The following is a 20,630-nucleotide window of genomic DNA, read 5'->3' as shown; positions in this document are numbered from 1 at the left end:
CTCCCATCTTGTCAAACCCACATATACATACAGTTTAGCCACAAGAGTAGTTTCATTTTATATGCAGTTGATGCTTTGATCCTCGAGTAACAGTAGTTAAGTCATGATAGCTGGTATTGGAATGCACAGTTTTAAAGACACTCAACACATGTTTTAAGGTCTTCTTCTTCTTCATTAAAGGTAAAGGTAAAGGGACCCCTGACCATTAGGTCCAGTAGTGACTGACTCTGGGGTTGCAGTGCTCATCTCGCTTTATTGGCCGAGGGAGCCGGCATACAGCTTCCGGGTCATGTGGCCAGCATGACTAAGCCGCTTCTGGCGAACCAGAGCAGCTTACGGAAACGTCGTTTACCTTCCCGCCGGAGCGGTACCTATTTATCTACTTGCACTTTGACGTGCTTTCGAACTGCTAGGTTGGCAGGAGCAGGGACTGAGCAATAGGAGCTCACCCCATTGCGGGGATTCGAACCGCCGACCTTCTGATCGGCAAGTCCTAGGCTCTGTGGTTTAGTTGACTCCTAAAAAATGTGGGAATTACACAAACACATATTTGGAAACACGTGGATCATATAGCTATACTCATCAGAGTTCCAGGGCATCTTTTGGACAAACTGTATGTTTCAAGGTAGCTGTCCCTATAGAAATTTACTGTAAGAAGGGGAGAGGTGTTCTACGCATTACATGAAAACAGAAAACTGCCTTACACTGAATCAGACCATTGGTCCATTTGGCTCAGTACAGAACCAGACCATTGGTCCATTTGACTACAGCCTGCAAGTTTTCACAAAGAAATCTTTAAAACCCTACCTGGAGGCACCAAGGAAAGATGGAACCTTAGATCTGCATTGCAAAGCAGGTTCTACCACTAAACTGAGGCCTCCAAGGAGAGTTAAATCTCCTTCTCTCCCGTCTTGCCACAAACAGTACAGATCCGGCTAAATGGGTGGTGCTGTGAGGGCGCATAGAGATAGCGGAGTCTAGAGGACTTTGGTCACTGCAGATGGTGACAGCAGTCACGAAATTAAAAGACACCTGCTTCTTGGGAGAAAAGCAAATGACAAACCTAGACAGCATCTTAAAAAGCAGAGACATCACCTTGCCAGCAAAGGTCCGTATAGCTAAAGCTATGGTTAACCCAGTAGTGATGTGTGGAAGTGAGAGCTGGACCATAAAGAAGGCTGATCGCCGAAGAATTTATGCTTTTGAATTCTGGTGCTGGAGGAGACTCTTGAGAGTCCCATGGACTGCAAGAAGATCAAACCTCTCCATTCTTAGGGAAATCAGCCCTGAGTGCTCACTGGAAGGACAGATCGTGAAGCTGAGGCTCCAATACTTTGGCCACCTCATGAGAAGAGAAGACTCCCTGGAAGAGACCCTGATGTTGGGAAAGATGGAGGGCACAAGGAGAAGGGGACGACAGAGGACGAGATGGTTGGAAAGTGTTCTCGAAGCTACCAGCATGAGTTTGACCAAACTGCAGGAGGCAGCGGAAGACAGAAGTGCCTGGCGTGCTCTGGTCCATGGGGTCACGAAGAGTGTATAGCTCTGGACGTGTATAGCATTAACTCTGGGGATGCGGGTGGCGCTGTGGGTTAAACCACAGAGCCTAGGACTTGCCGATCAGAAGGTCAGCAGTTCGAATCCCCACAACGGGGTGAGCTCCCGTTGCTCCGTCCCAGCTCCTGCCCACCTAGCAGTTTGAAAGCATGTCAAAGTGCAAGTAGATAAATAGGTACCACTCTGGTGGGAAGGTAAACAGCGTTTCCGTGCACTGCTCTGGTTCGCCAGAAGCGGCTTAGTCATGCTGGCCACATGACCTGGAAAAACTGTCTGTGGACGAACGCCGGCTCCATCGGCCTATAGAGCGAGATGAGCGCGCAACCCCAGAGTCGTCCACAACTGGACATAATGGTCAGGGGTACCTTTACCTTTACATATTCAGGACCGTGTCCAGTATTGGCAACACACTGCTACCTGGGTTGTATAAGGATTAGGCCACTGGGTTGCACTCCCTTTTTCTGACATGTGAGCAGCAATTTGGATTGCACTGAAATATGCAGGCCTCCAGCCTTTTAGAGAAGACCAGCTACATGAGCAGTGCTGGCAGGTTTCAGTGACAGTGCAATTTTGTTGTGCTGAGGTCTAGTCGTCGTTCATTTTTGCAGGTACTGTGGTACCTCAGGTTAAGTACTTAATTCGTTCCGGAGGTCTGTTCTTAACCTGAAACTGTTCTTAACCTGAAGCACCACTTTAGCTAACGGGGCCTCTTGCTGCCGCTGCGCAACCGCCGTGCAATTTCTGTTTTCATCCTGAAGCAAAGTTCTTAACCTGAGGTAAAATTTCTGGGTTAGCGGAGTCTGTAACCTGAAGCGTATGTAACCTGAAGCGTATGTAACCCGAGGTACCACTGTACTGCATGTTCTAGTATTTTCTTCTTTGAGCTGTCTACCTTTCGCTGCTTGGCTTATCTGCTAGATCCCTTTCCAGGAAAGGCTTATGTGTTTGGCACACAGACAATTGGCAAATAGCACCCCAGGAAATGACATTGTTGTGCTTGCTGTGAAATAAGAGAAAGGGCTTCATCCCTGCTACATCACAACACAGTCTATGGTGCAACTACTCTTGAAATACTGCATTCAGCTTGCTCCATTTCATGAACAATATCGTAGACAATATCTAGGAGTCTTGGTTGACCACAAACTTGACATGAGCCAACAGTGTGACGCGGCAGCTAAAAAAGCCAATGCAATTCTGGGCTGCATCAATAGTATAGCATCTAGATCAAGGGAAGTAATAGTGCCACTGTATTCTGCTCTGGTCAGACCTCACCTGGAGTACTGTGTCCAGTTCTGGGCACCACAGTTCAAGAAGGACACTGACAAACTGGAACGTGTCCAGAGGAGGGCAACCAAAATGGTCAAAGGCCTGGAAACGAAGCCTTATGAGGAACGGCTAAGGGAGCTGGGCATGTTTAGCCTGGAGAAGAGGAGGTTAAGGGGTGATATGATAGCCATATATAATATAATATATAAAAGGATGTCATATAGAGGAGGGAGAAAGGTTGTTTTCTGCTGCTCCAGAGAAGCGGACACGGAGCAATGGATCCAAACTACAAGGAGGAAGATTCCACCTAAACATTAGGAAGAACTTCCTGACAGTAAGAGCTGTTTGACAGTGGAATTTGCTGCCAAGGAGTGTGGTGGAGTCCCCTTCTTTGGAGGTCTTTAAGCAGAGGCTTGACAACCATATGTCAGGAGTGCTCTGATGGTGTTTCCTGCTTGGCAGGGGGTTGGACTTGATGGCCCTTGTGGTCTCTTCCAACTCTATGATTCTATGATTCTAAAAGAAAGGGCAAGTCAAATGATCAAGGGCTGGAGCACTCCTCTCCTAGGAATGGCTATGACATTTGAGGGGTTTTTTTGTTTAGAAAAACAGTGAATATGATTGATGAATACAAAATCATGATGGGGTGACTTGGATGAAGGAATTGAGGGGATGCTCATCAAATTTGCAGATGCCACCAAACTGGGAGGGGTAGCTAATGCCCCAGAAGAGAAAATCGAGATTCAAAATGCCCTTCACAGACTGGAGAACTGGACCCAAGCTAACAAAATGAATTTCAATAGGGACAAATGTACTGTATTTTTTGCTCTATAAGATGCACTTTTCCCCTCCGAAAAAGTAAGGGGAAATGTGTGTGTGTCTTATGGAGCGAATGCAGGCGGGAGGCTCTGCTCAGCGCTTCCTTTAAAGAGTGCATGGAGCATGCGTGCGGCTCTTGGGGGATTTTACCCGCGGAGGGAGAAGGGCTGCCCTCCTCTCTCCTTGGGGAAAAGCCCCCAAGAACCGCACACACGCTCCGCACGCTCTTTAAAGGGAGCATGGCTCTTGGGGGAGCCTTCATCCCACTGTCCTGAAGAGGCTTCACCCGGCTATCCCAGAAGCCAGAACAGCAATAGGCTATCCCAGAAGCCAGATCCCTCTTGCTGTTCTGGCTTCTGGGATTCAGAATAATTTTTTTCTTGTTTTCCTCCTCCAAAAACTAGGTGCGTCTTATGGTCTGGTGCATCTTATAGAGCGAAAAATACGGTAAGTTTCTGCACTTAGGCAGGAAGAACCAGCTGCACAAATATACAATGGGGGACACCTGCGAAAGGGATCGAGGGGTTTTAGTAGACCATAAGCTGAACATAAGTTAGTGCAGCCGCAGCAAAAAAAAAAAAAAAAAAAAAAAAGGTAATGCTATTCTAGACTGCATAAAGTGTCCAGATCGGAGGGAGTAAAAGTACAGTGGTACCTCAGGTTACATACGCTTCAGGTTACATACGCTTCAGGTTACAGACTCCGCTAACCCAGAAATAGTGCTTCAGGTTAAGAACTTTGCTCCAGAATGAGAACAGAAATCGGGCTCCAGCGGCACGGCAGCAGCAGAAGGCCCCATTAGCTAAAGTGGTGCTTCAGGTTAAGAACAGTTTCAGGTTAAGAACAGACCTCCGGAACGAATTAAGTACTTAACCCGAGGTAACACTGTACCACTCTATTCTGAGTGAGACCACACTTGAAATACTGTGTCCAGTTCTGGGCACCACAATTTAAGAAGGATGTTTACAAGCTGGAGAGAAGAGAGTGACCAAGATGATCAAGGGTCTGATAACGAAGCCTTATGAAGAACAGTTGAAGAAGCTGCGTATGTTTTGCCTGGAAAACAGGAAACTGAGAGGAGATATGATAACCATCTTCAAATATCTCAATGGCTGTCACATGCAAGAGGGAACATGCTTGTTTTCTCCTGCTCTGGAGGGTAGGACTTGAACCAGTGGCTTCAAATTACAAGAGATTCTGAGTAAACATCAGGGAAAACTTTCTGACAGGAAGAGCTGTTCGACAGTGGAACGGTCTCCCTCAGGAGGCTGTGGACTCTCCTTCCTTGGAGATTTTAAAGCAGAGGTCGGATGGCCATCTGTCATGGATGCTTTAGCTGAGATTCCTGGATTTCAGGGGGTTGGACTAGATGACCCTTGGGGTCCCTTCCAACTCTACAATTCTATTGATTCTACGCAGGGGTGCCAACTTGTGTAAAATACTGGGGGAGGGCCAGGTAAGCCCTACCCCACACAATCCATCACATGACACAGTGCAAATGAACCATTTGAATGGCAATCCCTATCAACTTGGGGGTGACGGCCCCCTCAAATATTTTATGGGGAGGACCACAAAGGGACCTTGGCCCCTGTGATGAGACATTTTCCTCCCCTTTTCGTAATATTATAAGAAGGCAGGTGGCATCAATTGAATTTTAAAAAAGGAGGTACAGTGGTGCCTCGCAAGACGAAAAGAATCCGTTCTGTGATTCTCTTCGTCTAGCGGTTTTTTCGTCTTGCGAAGCAAGCCCATTGACGGATTAGCGCTATTAGCGGCTTTTAGCAGCTTATCGGATCAGCTGATAAGCGGCTTAGTGGCTTAGAAAAAGGGGGGGAAGGGGGAAAAATCAGCAGGAACTCGCAAGACATTGTCGTCTTGCGAAGCAAGCCCATAGGAGATTCGTTTTGTGAAGCACCTCCAAAACGGAAAACCCTTTCGTCTAGCGAGTTTTCCGTCTTGCGAAGCATTCGTCTTGCGGGGCACCACTGTACTTCATACAGCGCACATATTTTGTCACAGGTGGACTTTGGTGATAAGCTCTCTTAATCAGCAGGCTCTCTTTATGTTCTTAATTCATTACCACAAGATGTAGTGACATTCATCAACTGGGGCAGCTTTGAACAGGGATTACATAAATTCACGAAGGGCAAGGTTATCAAGGCCTGAGACATTTGCAAACCACATTATTCAAGGCATTCCATCGTTATAAGGCAACAGCAACAGAATAATACAATTCTAAAACAATAAAATCCTCAGTAACCTAATAATTATACTTATCCCATATCAAGACACAGAAAGGCAAATAGCATCTTCATTCCTTATTATAGGGGCATGGCAAAAACAACAACAATCCCACAAATAGTTCCACCATTAGAAGCCTCAATATTATGCTGCTTAAAAAATTATACCTGTTGACCTAAAAACTTGAATCTTGGCTTTCATGGTCTACAAATGTGTCAATTTTCGGCCCAATTCAATAAAAATTTCCAAAGGTACAGCAGGTTAAAACAGATACTTACCCTTTTTATTTCATTTAAATGGGGATTTCTGATTTTGGTGAAAACTACTGTTGAGGTACTTTCCTCATGCTTGTTAAGAAATGCATGTTTTCATTGGTTTAGAGACATTCTGAGCAGCGGTTCAAATGTCAAGGTTTTGATGCCCCGTTATAACCCAGGGGAGCAGCAATGTTTGCTGCAAAGGCCACCTGGTGGAAGCTGTGTGTAATCCTATTCCTTTAGCTTACTTTATCATAGAATTGTAGGGTGGGAAGAGACCTAGTCAACCTCTGTTGAAGAAACACCAATAAGAAGAATCCACTTCCTTCAGTGGGAGTCTGTTTCACTGTTGAACCGCTCTGGTCACCGGAAAGTTCTAATGTTTAGCATGCCTGCTTGAAGGAGGCAGTAGTGAAGCCAGTCCTTAAGAAAGCCTCCCTGGACTCAGAAATCTAAGTAACTGTGGTCTAAACCATAGAGCCTAGGGCTTGCCGATCAGAAGGTTGGCAGCTCGAATCCCTGCAACGGGGTGAGCTCCCGTTGCTTGGTCCCTGCTCCTGCCCACCTAGCAGTTCGAAAGCACGTCAAAGCGCAAGTAGATAAATAGGTACCGCTCCGGCGGGAAGATAAACGGCATTTCCGTGCGCTGCTCTGGTTCGCCAGAAGCAGCTTAGTCCTGCTGGCCACATGGCCTGGAAGCTGTCTGTGGACAAATGCTGGCTCCCTCGGCCTATAGAGCGAGATGAGCACACAACTCCAGTCGTCCGCGACTGGACGTAACGGTCAGGGGTACCTTTACCTTTACCAGCCAGTTGCAAATCGCCCCTTCTTGGGCAAGGTTCTTGAGTCATGGATCAGATCCAGGCACTGGAGGAATCTGATTTTGTAGATCCATTTCAATCACGGTTTAGACCCGTGTTTTGGCACAGAAATGCGTCCTTGATAATTTCCCACAACCTTTCAGCAACTTTCACGCTGGTTGTCCTTCTGGAGCTGCTGTACGAGTTGCGGATGAGTGGCACTGCTTTGCGGTGGTTCCAATCCTCCTTGGATGGTCGTTTCCAGAAGGCGATGAATGGGGAGTGTTCTTTGGCCCCATGGAGCCTTCAATGTGGGATTCCTTGGGGCTCAATTTTATCCCCTATACTATTTAACATCTACATGAAACCGCTGAGCGAGGCTAGCCAGAGTTTTGGAGGATCTGGGGTTTTTTAGTACACCACAAGCTTAACATGAGCCAACAGTGTGATGCAGCAGCAAAAAAAGCCAACGCTATTCTAGGCTGCAGCTTAGGAACCACAGCATCCTCAGTGCTCACGGACTGACCGTTTAATTATCTGCCCTAGTACCTTTCCTGGTACAGTGGTGCCTCGCAAGACGAAATTAATTCGTTCCGCGAGTTTTTTCGTCTTGCGATTTTTTCGTCTTGCGAAGCACGGTGTCGGGAAAGTTTTGGAAAAGCTTCAAAAATCACCAAAGTCTTCAAAAACCTCAAAAAGGGCTATGAGTTGCTCCTCGAAGTCAAGTCGCAACTGTATTAACGGTTTTAAGAAAAAGGAAACAAACTTGCAAGACGTTTCCGTCTTGCGAAGCAAGCCCATAGGGAAAATCGTCTTGCGAAGCAACTCAAAAAACCAAAAACCCTTTCGTCTTGCGAGTTTTCCGTCTTGCGAGGCATTCGTCTTGCGGGGCACCACTGTATCAACGCCAAGCTAAATGGTCGGCAACAGCTGCATTCTGCAGTGTTTTTGCTGCGCTACCAGCACCGAAGTGACCTCCCCAGGGTGCAAACCTGGGCAGTGTTTCTGGACGTCCTGGGCTGCCCAGACGACAAGACTCCCCCCCCCCCCAACTCACTGATGTGGTCCAAAGTAAATGAGAGCAATACACTTTGTCACCAGCTTGTATGTCTGCAGGAGTTACAGGAAGGAGGAGTACAAAGCACTGTCCAACTGTCTTAGGGACTCCACTCTGGACTTGTGTAAGGTTTGATCCTTAGCCTTTTCTTGTCTGAAAAGTATCCCGCAAGGCAGCTGACGTTTAGGATCAGTTTTCTCCTAGATGTCTACCTTCCCAGGTTGACGAGCCCCATCTGCCCCCCCCCTTCCACTAACAGCACATAGACTCATGTAGAAAACACCTTGACCATGTGAGGAGAACCTGAGCTTACAGGGTTAAACAGCTCAGAGTGTACGCCCTGCCTACTATTTGGGAGGGGGGCGATTCTGCGTCATATCCGAGAGTCTCCAGCCTTTTGTTCTCTCTACTTTCGCTTTTGAGGAGAGTGGACGTGTTTTCACGATGCTGCTCGACAATGGATAGTCTGCTGTAAATAAAAACTGCTTCTAGCTGCTAATATCCTGTCTGGACTTTATTTAAGCACACTGAAGAAAGCACTGAAGTTTGCAGCTTTCTCTTACCGCTGCTTAACTCTGCGTTTGCTCAGAGCATCGGAATGTGGCTGGTAGCTGCGCAGCCGAAGCGGGATGGACGCCAGGACTTATCTGAGCAATAAATCTTCTTCAGACCATTGGATCCACTATTAGTCCCGGGTTCAAGACCCATCGGCTATCCTCACCTGGTTTAGCCAGCCAGCTGAAGCCGTTTCATTTCATTTCACTTTTAATTCGTACACAGTGGTACCTCAGGTTACAGACGCTTCAGGTTACAGACTCCGCTAACCCAGAAATAGTACCTCGGGTTAAGAATTTTGCTTCAGGATGAGAATAGAAACTGCGCAGCAGCAGCGGGAGGCCCCATTAGCTAAAGTGGTACCTCAGGTTAAGAACAGTTTCAGGTAAAAAACGGACCTGCAGAATGAATTAAGTACTTAACCTGAGGTACCACTGTACCGTCTTTCTATACTACTGTACACTAGGCGGTTTACAAGCTGAAAAAACAACAAAGATCTCACACACCACATAATCTGATCCAATACAAAAATGCCATAATAAAAAAAAACTTTAAAATAAACAACTTATATCTAAAAAAATGTCATATTAAACAATCCATTAGATTATAATAGCACACAATAAAATTAAATATCAGCAAACATTAAACAGAAATTCACTCTTAACAATTACAATAAATAATTTCTGAAACTAGAATCCATAAAAATAACAGCAAGTCAACAGTGCATAAAATAATGCAATACAAATTGAGAAGCAAAGACACACAACTTATAAAATTATTTTTTAAAAATACCCCTGACCTCTTCTCTCTTCCCAGCTGCTTCTGCTGTTCCTAAAGTCATGGTGTGGGAAAGGCCCCTGGGGCTGGAGGGTGGCGCAAGGCAGGTGGGAAAAGCCATCGCCTGGTGAACAGCACAAAGTCTCTCTCCCCTCACAGTGCTTCCTCTAAAAACAGCCGCTTCCTTATCGAGGCTCCACAGATTGCCATTTCTTCCAATTTAGTGGTAAACATCACCTTTTCGGGGGGGGGGGGGGGGATAACCGTATGTTTCGCTCTATAAGACGCACCAGACCACATGACGCACCTAGTTTTTGGAGGAGGAAAACAACAACAACAAAAAATTCTGAATCTCAGAAGCCAGAACAGCAAGAGGGATCGCTACGCAGTGAAAGCAGCAATCCCTCTTGCTGTTCTGGCTTCTGGGATAGCTGCGCAGCCTGCATTCGCTCCATAAGACGCACACACATTTCCCCTTACCTTTTAGGAGGGAAAAAGTGAGTCTTATAAAGCAAAAAATACGGTAATCCATAGGGCAAATGCAAAACCGCTCAGACCTGTGCCTAGAAAGTACGAGGCAAATGGAAAACCTCTTGGGTCCCTGCTTTCCATGCATGTGGGCAAGCCCCAAGTATAACACAGAGAAGCGTCCCAGATATCATTGAATTCAGTGGGATGATGTTCGTTCACCTGGCTACATCGTCCACAGAACAGTGCATTAAATATGGGGCTGGGAGAGCTGAAAATAACGTAACACTCAGCCCCAGAGGAGACGGCTTATCTATAATTTTTTCTTTAGTGACAGCGTGAATCATGAGATGGGATGCTGTTAAATTGAGTAAGGGGGGAATGCAGGTTTTACGGCCGTTATTTTCAGGGGTGGACTAAATGACCCTTGGGGTCCCTTCCAACTCTTCAGTCCTAATATATAAAAGCATATATATATATATATATATATGGGGGGTTAAACCTGATCTATATTTTGCTTTAGGAGGCTTAGTTTGGTCAGAATTGAGTATACACATCCAGAGTTCATGCTAAATACATTGCTTCTGGTAAATGAGCCATCGTAGCCGCTAGAGGGTTGTGAACATTTGTGCCCTGGGCTTTTTAAACCATGTACTCTCTGAAACCAAAGGGGCGCATGGGTTGCCAGGTGTGAATTTTTCCCCAGCACTCCCATCCCACTATAGAGAAGTTCAGACACAGGGTAGAGCCCTTGTTACATGACCATGTTGTCATGTACCCATTCTCATATTCCTGTGCGAATGTAGGCTTTTGGTTTTTCTGAGACTGGAACAAGATGCTACCACAAATATTTGGTCTGACGATTAGCTCTACCCCATACTGCCTACCATCCCCTTGGACTTGTGCCCCCGTTCCACTTCAGAGGCTGTAATAATAATAATAATAATAATAATAATAATAATAATAATAATTTATTTATTTATACACCACCCATCTGGCAGGGTTTCCCAGCCCCTCTGGGCAGCTTCCAACAGAATATTAAAAACACAATAAAACATCAAATATTAAAAGCTTCCCTAAACAGGCCTGCCTTCAGATGTCTTCTAAAAGTCATATAGTTGTTTATTTCCTTGACATCTGATGGGAGGGCATTCTATAGGGCGGGCGCCACCACCGACAAGGCCCTCTGCCTGGTTCCCTGTAGCTTTGCTTCTTGCAATGCGGGAACCGCCAGAAGGCCCTTGGCACTGGACCTCAGTGTCCAGGCAGAACGATGGGGGTGGAGATGCTCCTTCAGGTATACTGGGCAGAGGCCGTTTAGGGCTTTAAAGGTCAGCACCAACACTGTGAACTGGTGGCTGTAGGAAAGCTGCAGGATTTATAACACACCAGACCTAATTCCCATTTTATAAAATGTCCATTTGGATATGAGCAGTATATCTCACTTTTAGCCACAAAGGCTGATCATCTTATCACAGGGATAAATTTAAGTTAGATGTTTCAATCCTACTGAAGAACCACCCAGCTCTGCCAGTTACTTGAATTTTATGAAACAGCCAGTTTTGACAGGTGACGGATTGTGAAGTAAGCAAGCTGAACCAATTGTTGCCCTGATATTTTCAATTCCTATTTGGCCCAAGTTCCAAGATTAATAGCCATATGTAATGTGGCATGATCAATAACCGTGCTTATGAAGGATTTGAAATTTAAATTATCTGAAATTTGAAGTTAGTCAAGCTTCATACTTCCATTCTGCCAAACACTTATCCACGAAGTAAGTTTTATTTTCTTTAGCAAACAAATTAAATACTGCCACTCAGCTCAGTCAGCTGAACTCTATTAAATATTCTGGATAGATCTGGTTGGCATCAAAGATGACAAAAATCCTTGGGTTCCAGGTGCTGTCTACACAGCTGTCATATAAATTCACAAAGCTCCCATCTTTTGAAGGTGGTCTCACGTATTTGGAGTCCCCATTGACATAGTCCCCCGTCAATACACGAGCGAGAAACATCACTTTATGCTTCCAAAACATCTGAAGTTGCAGGTCAACTCCATGAATCTGTAATGTGCTGCCATGCTTCAAGTCATCTTTGCAGAAGCGGCTGGAATATAAAGCATCCCTTGCAAAATACGTCCCTACAGAAAAAGAAAAGTGCTTGAGCATAGTCCAGAAGTACAGTCATCCTACTTACTGAAGCCTGAGGGTGGAACCTCACATGATCAAAGGCATGGGATTGCTGCCAAAAATGGCAACCGGGTCAAATCCCCACTTCTAGGGATGCAGGTGGCGCTGTAGGTTAAGCCACAAAGCCTAGGACTTGCCAATCAGAAGGTCGGTGGTTCAAATCGCCGTAACGGGATGAGCTCCCGTTGCTCGGTCCTGCTCCTGCCAACCTAGCAGTTCAAAAGCACGTCAAAGTGCAAGTAGATAAATAGGTACCACTCCGGCGGGAAGGTAAACGGCGTTTCCGTAAGCTGCTCTGGTTCGCCAGAAGCGGCTTAGTCATGCTGGCCACATGACCCGGAAGCTGTACGCTGGCTCCCTCGGCCAATAAATCGAGATGAGTGCCGCAACCCCAGAGTTGGTCATGACTGGACCTAATGGTCAGGGGTCCCTTTACCTTTACCTATCGCCTAAAACAGGGGTCAGCAATTTTTTTCAGCAGGGGGCCGGTCCACTGTCCCTCAGACCTTGTGGGGGGCTGGACTATATTTTGAAAAAAAAATATTGATGCAAGAGCACCACGAGCCTCGGTGGCTGCTTACCTGTGTCGTGCGAGCAGCAGGGGCTGGTGGCAGCGGCGGAGGGATGATGAGCAGTGCGCATAAGGGCTCCGGAGAGGGGCTGCTTAAAATGGCAGCCGCTCGAGCGCTGCTGCTGCTGGCACCAACAAAGCCCAGCCCCCTTCCTCCTCTAGGCAGGACAGGAAAAAGCCAGGAGGAGGGAGGGAGGAGGCGCCGCCACTGTGTAAGGGAGGGAAAGAACGTGCACACTGGCGGGCCACGCGGCGATTCCCAGACTGTCCATGGGCCGGATCCAGAAGGCAATTGGGCCTGATCCGGCCCGCGGCCCTTAGTTTGCCTACCCATGGCCTAAAACATGTATCAATGGAAACACACAATAAAATATAATGATGTCACGCACTTCCTGACCCGCACCATTGGATAGCAGCTGGAGGTGGAGGCAGTATATGCACCACCTGCGCTGCGATGGGTTGCTGGGACTATGTGGAAAGCTTCCAGAGAAATCCAGATCGTGGAGTGCCAATTCCAGTCCTTGCTTACTTTTCCTTGGAACACCCCTCACTTGAGGACTAGTGGGTGTGCTTGGGAACTTGTTGGTGATTTGCTGCGGATCTAATTTCTGGGATTAGCTCTAATTTATGGCTCTCAATTCTGACCCTTAGCAAGACTTTTTTTTCAGATTAAGGGATGCTCACAAGGGCAGCATGAAACTACTTTGTAGTAAAACATTTAACTAGGAGAAAGCTGCAAGAACATAATGTGCATGAAAACCCATAAAAGATATCTCATGCAGCTCCTTGCCTTTTCCATATACAGCGGCATGCATGCCATTGATTCTCCAGTCAAAGTTATGAATGCAGATGGCTTCCACGAATTCACTGCTGGTGCCATGAAACAACATATGTTCGTTAATGAAGGAGACACCTCTTTTCTTCTTTAGCTGAGCCTTTTTCCTGTCAAAAGGACAAAATAACAAACAATTTGTAATGGAAATACTCTACTAAAATAAAAATGTGGGCAAAGCAAAAGCCAAGGTCGGAAAGCCATTGCCATCTCACAGTTGAAGAGGTAGTAAATTCCTTTAAAAAATAGACTGCAGACTGCAGGTAGGAGACTGCACTTGTGAACACAGGGAGAGGCCTAGGCCAGATCACTGATAAACTAGTCTTCTACTTGCAGAAATGTTTTGTGGCTTTTTTTAGTTGCATACAAGGTAACATTTCAAAAATAATATTCTCCATACACCAGCTGCCTGAACTAATACAGTCCTTTCTACCACACAATCGCACACATTAGAAATTTGGTATTTTATAAATCAGAGCCCTAAATAAATTTTAAAAAACAACACTGGGATATCACTATAATTCATCATGCAAAAACCATTAACGGATCTACTGCTAGCAAATATTGTTGGCGCTAACCTATAAAATAGTTTCGGCGCAACCATTGGAGACCAATGAATTCCCTCTTGTGGGGTTCTTGGCTGAGAAATCATTACGCAAAACAAATAGCAGATCTTTGCTTAATGTATTTCTGTAAGTATCTGCATACAGCTAGGAAACTAATTATAAAAAAGCTGATTAAAAAGGCTCCAAAACGGCAATTTCTAAAACATTTTACAGGCATGTAAGCAGACACTTGCCCAGCTGCCTGTGGTAAGACATGTTTCTAGATAACCAGGCAGGGAGGCTTCCAAAAAGTTGTTTTTGTTTTCCTCTGGCAGGTAGGCTACTTAAGTTATGCCGGTCTAATTGAAAGGATGAGTAAACCATACTGGTTTCGACAAGGTTTCTGCTGCCAGAGCACTTTATGAATTAGCACATTAATGACATGGATATATTTTGGCATGGAAATACAAAACAGATCAAGGGAAAATCATGATGAGTCAACGTTATGCAAAAAGATCATGCAAAGAACATTTCAAGTGGCATTTCTGTGATGAAGAAAACGTGCAGACTGGTCCAGTTTTTTTTAAAATACTGCCTTCAACTCCTGCAACCTTCAACAACAATATTTGGGGACTTTGAATTGAAATGTGACATTTGAGCAGGCCAATTCAAGTCAGTTAAACCTAAATAATTGAATTTGTTTGTTATTATGCGATGGATTTTTGTGTTTTTATACAGTAAACTGCCCTCTGATCCTCAGATAAAGAGCGGTAAAGAATTTTTAAAACAACAACCACCAAAACTTGTAGAGTCAACTGTCAGGACCACAATAACAATGTTATCTTTTAATTAAAACATTACCAGGGTGAGCTAGTAGGAGATATGAGTTGATACTGGCCATTTATGTAGTTTGAGGCTCAGTGCACAATGTATTAATAGAGAAAAGAATGAAATACATGCACTGCAAGGCAGATAAAGACAGGTCTGATTAAGAATGAACGAAAGGAAACATGAAATTTAAGCTTGAAATTAAGTCAATGTAAATACTGAAATGATCTGTCTTTAAAAGAGATGCTATTTAGCACAAAACCACTTTAAAAATAGTCTCACCTGCAAAAGAATTCCCACAAGTCTAGATTCTGAATTCTCTGAATTCTTCTAATCCGATTACTATCCATTGTTTTCCCAAACTGGCTAGCAACCTCCTTATATTCATTTGTCAGCTTATGCAAAGTAATTAGCTGAAGGAGAGAGAAACATGGAACTTTACCCAGCTGCATTAAGTCCTTTGCTTCTAACCATTTCAAAATAACCTACTAAGGTCTTACCTGGTATGGCTCTTCTGAATTTACATTCTCCCAGTGTGAAGGCATGGGGATAGACTGATTTTCACAGATGAAACTTTAAGCACAAAAGCAGTAGTCAGTACGCTGCCACATCCCCCACTCAAGACAGAAATAGTACACAAAATGCAAAATGTACATTTACAAAAAGGCAGAGGATTGGAAAGAGTTTTAGTTTCCTCTTTGGATTTTGTTTTTGAACAATAAGGGCAGAATAAAAAGAAAATAATCAGTCAATCAGGTGCTTTAATGATTTGATGAATTAGAACCTAAGGTTTTAGGTGTGCCTATTTAGTTATGTTTTCTCCAATTTTCCTACAAGGGGCAGAGGTTACTTAACTTATTCCCACTTCTTTGTCCTAGGGAGAACCCAGAACACTAAGTAAATGTAAGAGGTCACCTGAAGAGGAAATGATCTTAGATTATTTTTAAAAATCAGTTCTGGAAAGGTTAGGAACACAGGAAGCTGCCTTAAACCTAGTGATACCACTGGCCCATTTAGTTCAGTGCTGATGATGCTGACTGCTAGTGGTTCTCCAGGATTTCAGACTGGGGTCTCTTGCCTGCAGACGTCAGGCCTTGGTCGTGGCACCTTTTGCATGCAAAGCAGAGATCTATGGCCAGAAACCAGAGACTGAAGGAATGGGTTTCCCAAAAGACTTGCAGCTCTTTCCCTTGAAGTAATTAAGTCTGATTCACCTACCCATTCCTTTTTCCTTATTGAATATCTTACTCGTTTAGATGATCAAGAAGTTAATCAAAACAGGAAGAGAGATGAAAACAAGGAAATAAATAATGTACTTTGCACAGCTTCTATTCAATGAGGCTTGAACAAAATAACTTTTGCTCGGCGGACTGCAAGAGAGCTCATTCAAAACTGAATGTTTTCAGGGATGCAAAGTTAAAAAGAAAAAAAGAGAAATGAAGTAAATATAGGGCTGGTGTATAAATTGCATCAGACATTGCAAAATGGCTACGATAATTTGTTTCCACAATGTCTGAGGTGCACCAAGTGATGAACTGTGAATATAGTTTCATCTGTCTTTTGCATTTTAATATACTCAAGGTAGGGGGAAGACTATCAGAATTAACCTAAAACAGGCTTCCTCAACCTCGGCCCTCCAAATGTTGAGACTACAATTCCCATCATCTCTGACCACTGGTCCTGCTAGCTAGGGATCATGGGAGTTGTAGGCCAAAAACATCTGGAGGGCCAAGGTTGAAGAAGCCTGACCTAACACTAAAACATTTAAAGAAAAAAATAACTATGTCACAAGGAAAATGTGAGTGACTGTTACCTGAAGGCAGTGATAGAAAATGGAGCTCTTTTTATGGGACGTTCTTTTCCAGTTGTTTGGTTAGTTTGTTTCATCCCTGTGTAAAAAACCAGAGTTAGCCAAAATCTAAATCAGCCTACCACACGCTGGTGCCCTCCAGATCAGGAGTAATGAGAGTTTTAGTCCCAGTTTTTGGAGAGCACCAGGTTGGGAAAAGCTGGTCTAGAAAATGCACACAAAGAATTTTGCCGAGCACTTTTTTCAGTGTTCTTTCATGGGAATTTTAGTTAACAGCACATAAAAGTGCACCATGATCAGTTCACAAGCCAATCAAAATCTATTGTCGGTAAATCGATTTGATCTGTTCAAATGTAGCTCTTGCCCTTTCTTACAAGCTTAAGGAAACGCACACTGGGGGCGGGAGGACGACTTTCCCTTTTGCTAGTATCCTGCTCTCCCTCCTGATTCGCACTACATTTATACGGAGTTACTGAATTCTATCCTATCTTGTCTTCAAGGCCTCTAGGCAGGACACATAGGGCAGCTCACAGAATAAGCCATACCAAATGCTAGGGTACTGTGAACTTAATAAGGGTGTAAGAATAAGTTAAAACTTGTGTTTTAAAATGTCGTAAGCCACTGATGTGATAAAAATCAATCAAGTAAGTCTCCCAGGCAGTAACCAATACAAATGTGCTTCTCTTCAACATAGTCACTGCATCATATGCCTTACTACAAGTAAAAGTTCTCTGTTAATTATTCACCCACGCAATCAGAAAACTTCCCAATTACAACATAGGGTATTTCCCCTGGCTTATAAATGTCTTATACCTTCTCAGTAAATAGATATACATACCTGAAAAGTCCAGCACATAGTCGAATTTTGCAGTTGTAAAAGAAATGGCACCTTGTGGATTAATTTTGAACATTCCTTCAATGTCTTCACTGCTAAGTGAACACTGGCTAGTAGAATCAGTCTTCAAAACAAATGAAGAGCACACTTTTAAAGGTTATAAAAAAGTGACCCAATAATTATTAGCACATAAACAACATTTTAGAGTGAATTTTAGAAGAATTTAGGAGAATAGATACAGAGGTGCCTCAGTAGTTTTAATACTTTCAGCTACAAGATTATGTAAATATCGGAAGTAAAGAAGAACTGCCAAAGTTCTCATTTAAATTTTAGAACATTCCTTGTTTGAGATTTTGCATTCATGGTATCTTACACCTAATAAACCCAGCATAATTCTGCAAAAGCTGTAAGCTGGGGTCTCCTTCAACCTTTATTATTAATCGGAACAATGTCCTTGTTTTGAACTGCAATACTACACACAACTGGATGTGAGTAAGCACCACTGAAGTCAAAGGAATTGATTTATCCACTATCACAAAATCAGTTATTGCAAGTAACTGGCATTCTGCAAAATTTCCTACAACAAAATAATTGATAAAGAAAGCATGGCAATAAGCAAAGCTATCTAAATTAAGTGAAGGCAAGAGTAAACAATATAATGCAAAAGGTTGCTAAGAAGAAGAAGAAGAGTTTGGATTTGATATCCCGCTTTATCACTACCAGAAGGAGTCTCAAAGCAGCTAACATACTCCTGTCCCTTTCTCCCCCACAACAAACACTCTGTGAGGTGAGTGGGACTGAGAGACTTCAGAGAAGTGTGACTGGCCCAAGGTCACCCAGCAGCTGCACGTGGAGGAGCAGAGACGTGAAGAACTGGCAATCAGTTATCTGATTTTTGTAAACCAAAATATGGTATTGAAACTAACACCTAAAACTGTTTTCCAATTGTGCATATATTTGTATTTGTATAAAAGTTGATCCCTCTGATACTTCCAGCAGAGCACGTTGTTGTTCATTCATGTATTTTAATATATTTATAAAATATACTACGACTTGCAAGAGATTCTTAGCCTCACTTTTCCATCTGTGAAATGAAAACCACAACCTACTTTGCAGAGTGCGAGGACAGGAAAACAGAATGTTGAATAAGGTGGGCTATCTACAGAAATGACTACCTCAAACATATGCCACTTGCCACATTCAGCCAAGTAAAACCAACCCCACTGGGTATCCGACGTGTCCATTTCTTCGAGGTGCTCTGCCATATCATGAGAGAGCTCATCTGCTCCCTGAGACATCTCTTGAAACGGTCCAGACATTTCCTGAAAGAATCAGAGCAGTTGCAGGAGTGAAATTCTGGTCGCAAAAAACTTTCGCTGGCTTGCAATTCTTGAGGGGGATGGGGAAGAAAACATTTCCAAAGTTTAAAACCGATGCAGAGTTCTTACAGATCCTCATAGAGGACTCAAATCACAGGGGAAAAGCCCTTTAAGGACACTCCGGGTGGTGTCCTGTCAACCTCTGCCTCCTACTCCCAACACCTTGTTCTGCAATTTCACCTGCAAACATCCACGGGGGGCGCATCCTGGGAGGAAGAAGTGGTCCCCAAGTCAACCGGGAAGCACCGGAGCCAGCTCTTGGGGGGGTGTCTCTGCGTGGTCCCTTTGCTTCCCCCCCACCCCAAATAAAATATTTGAAGGGGGCCGGATTCCCTTCCAAAAGTTGAGGGGCATTGCGTGTGCCACGTCTGGTGATCGATCAGGCTTACCTGCCCCCCCAAGTTGCCCCCCCCGGCTCGGAAGGCGCCTCTTCGGCGCTAAACCCCGAGCCCCCCGGGGAGGGCTCCGCTGGGCGGAAGCGCAGCCAGCCTCCCCAGCGCTATCCGGGGCCGCCCCGCTGCTCTGGCCTTTTCAGCGGCGGCGGCGGTGTCCCAGAGCATGTGCAGAGCGCGGGTTTCTCCCTCGCGCCCAGGGAGCCGGGGAGGAAAGAGGCCGCGGCGGGCGGGCGGAACGGGACCCCCACCGGCTTCTCCTCGCGCCGAACCGGCAGCTCCGGGGCCGTTTGTTTACATGTAACGCAGAAGAGCCACCTGGCGGCAGCCGCTCCTCCTTCGCCCCCTCAGGCGGAGCTTCCCTTCTTCAGGCAGGGGGCGGGGAGGGGGCGTGGCCTGCCCCGCCTGACTGACGGGCGCGCGCCCCGCCCCCCTCTTCCCCGCCGCTTCCGCCCTCTCGTGCCCGCCCCTTCCGCCGCCTCTCAGCTGTCAAGAGCCACAGCTGTCAATTTACAAGATTTGAAAATAAGGGACCAGAAGCCTGGAAAAGAAGGGATCAGCAGCCAAAATAAGGGATTTGGGCTTAGTTTATGCACTGATGGAGCCAGGCTGCTTTGGCTGCTGCCACTGACTGTGTTTTGCAGGGGGTTGGACTAGATGACCCTAAGGGTCTACAGCTCCCACCAAAGACAAAACTGGTGAACGGCGTGGAGATGGCAAAGCTTACAGGCAGAATTAGAAACCAGGAAGAGGACCACTTTGATAACGAATGGGGAAAGTTTATAATTTAGTTGAAAAGCTATTGTCAAGAGTTACATACGTTGGTAGGATTGACAGAAAACTTGTAGTAGAAATTTGAACTATGGATGGACAAATGATTTATAAAAATAGAGTTATGAAAGGGATGCAGAGGGGGAAATCACTACATTAAGATGCTGCACTGGTTGGAGGGGATGCGAAGCAGCACGTCGGGGCTGCCGTCGTCCTGGTGCGAGGAGTTCCATTGGCCCTTCCCCGCCTGAGAGAGGGGGGGAGGGAGGGAGACTCTGCCCACGCCGCCCACCAGCCCGGCATGAGGCGGTTGCAGCGCCATGGCGGCCGCTGAAGTGCCACCCTTCTGCGTCCCTCCCCATCCCCTCCTCTCTCAGCTCGCCTCCTCAGCCACCACTGCCGCCTCCGGCTTCCCCTGGCAGCGCGACGGAAGTCTCGCAAGAGAGGGGCTGCCTGCCTGCCCGTCGCCACCTGTCTCCTCACGACATGCCCCTGAAGGGGAAAAGGGAGACAGAGATGCGGCAGCTCGTGTGCACGCTCTCTCTCACGGCAGAGGACCCCGAGCCGCTGCTTCCCTCCCGAGCCGGGCGAGCATGAAACCCAGGAAATTTAAGGGACATCATCAATAAGGGACAGCAGTGGGACACGGCGCTGGGATAAGGGAGTTTCCTGCCAAATAAGG

The 20,630-nt window shown here is 45.5% G+C and overlaps 2 protein-coding genes across 6 annotated transcripts in view; both read right to left on the bottom strand.

Moving 5' to 3' along the window:
- CRACR2A (calcium release activated channel regulator 2A) overlaps nt 1–11,411 on the bottom strand; it is a 47,358-nt gene extending 35,947 nt beyond the window's left edge. The window contains exon 1 of one of the 3 annotated variants that reach the window (XM_083503357.1): nt 8,719–11,411. The gene's annotated coding sequence lies outside the window, so the exon portion shown is untranslated. Of the gene's footprint in view, nt 1–6,388; nt 6,408–8,718 lie in introns of those variants that run through there. The other 2 variants (XM_083503358.1, XM_083503359.1) reach the window with 2 other exon arrangements.
- Nucleotides 11,412–11,560: 149 nt separating this feature from the next.
- On the bottom strand, nt 11,561–19,603 carry PARP11 (poly(ADP-ribose) polymerase family member 11). Of its 3 annotated transcripts, none has more exons than XM_083503545.1 (8): nt 19,175–19,603; nt 18,582–18,728; nt 17,410–17,530; nt 16,575–16,650; nt 15,262–15,334; nt 15,044–15,174; nt 13,347–13,498; nt 11,561–11,936 (listed from the first exon to the last, which is right to left on the bottom strand). In XM_083503545.1, the coding sequence occupies exons 2-8, from the start codon at nt 18,723–18,725 to the stop codon at nt 11,623–11,625; spliced, it is 1,011 nt and encodes a 336-aa protein (XP_083359671.1). In that variant the 5' UTR covers nt 18,726–18,728; nt 19,175–19,603; the 3' UTR covers nt 11,561–11,622. The 3 variants fall into 3 exon arrangements, with proteins under 3 accessions (XP_083359671.1, XP_083359672.1, XP_083359670.1); XM_083503546.1 differs by having other exon boundaries at nt 18,626–18,728; nt 19,429–19,560; XM_083503544.1 differs by having other exon boundaries at nt 19,429–19,559.
- Nucleotides 19,604–20,630: the final 1,027 nt, after the last annotated feature.

Source organism: Podarcis liolepis, assembly GCF_965112155.1.
Source record: "Podarcis liolepis genome assembly, chromosome: 5".
Lineage (NCBI taxonomy): Eukaryota > Metazoa > Chordata > Lepidosauria > Squamata > Lacertidae > Podarcis > Podarcis liolepis.
The sequence above is the reverse complement of the archived record's forward strand: the minus strand, read 5'-3'. Positions and strand labels throughout refer to the sequence as shown.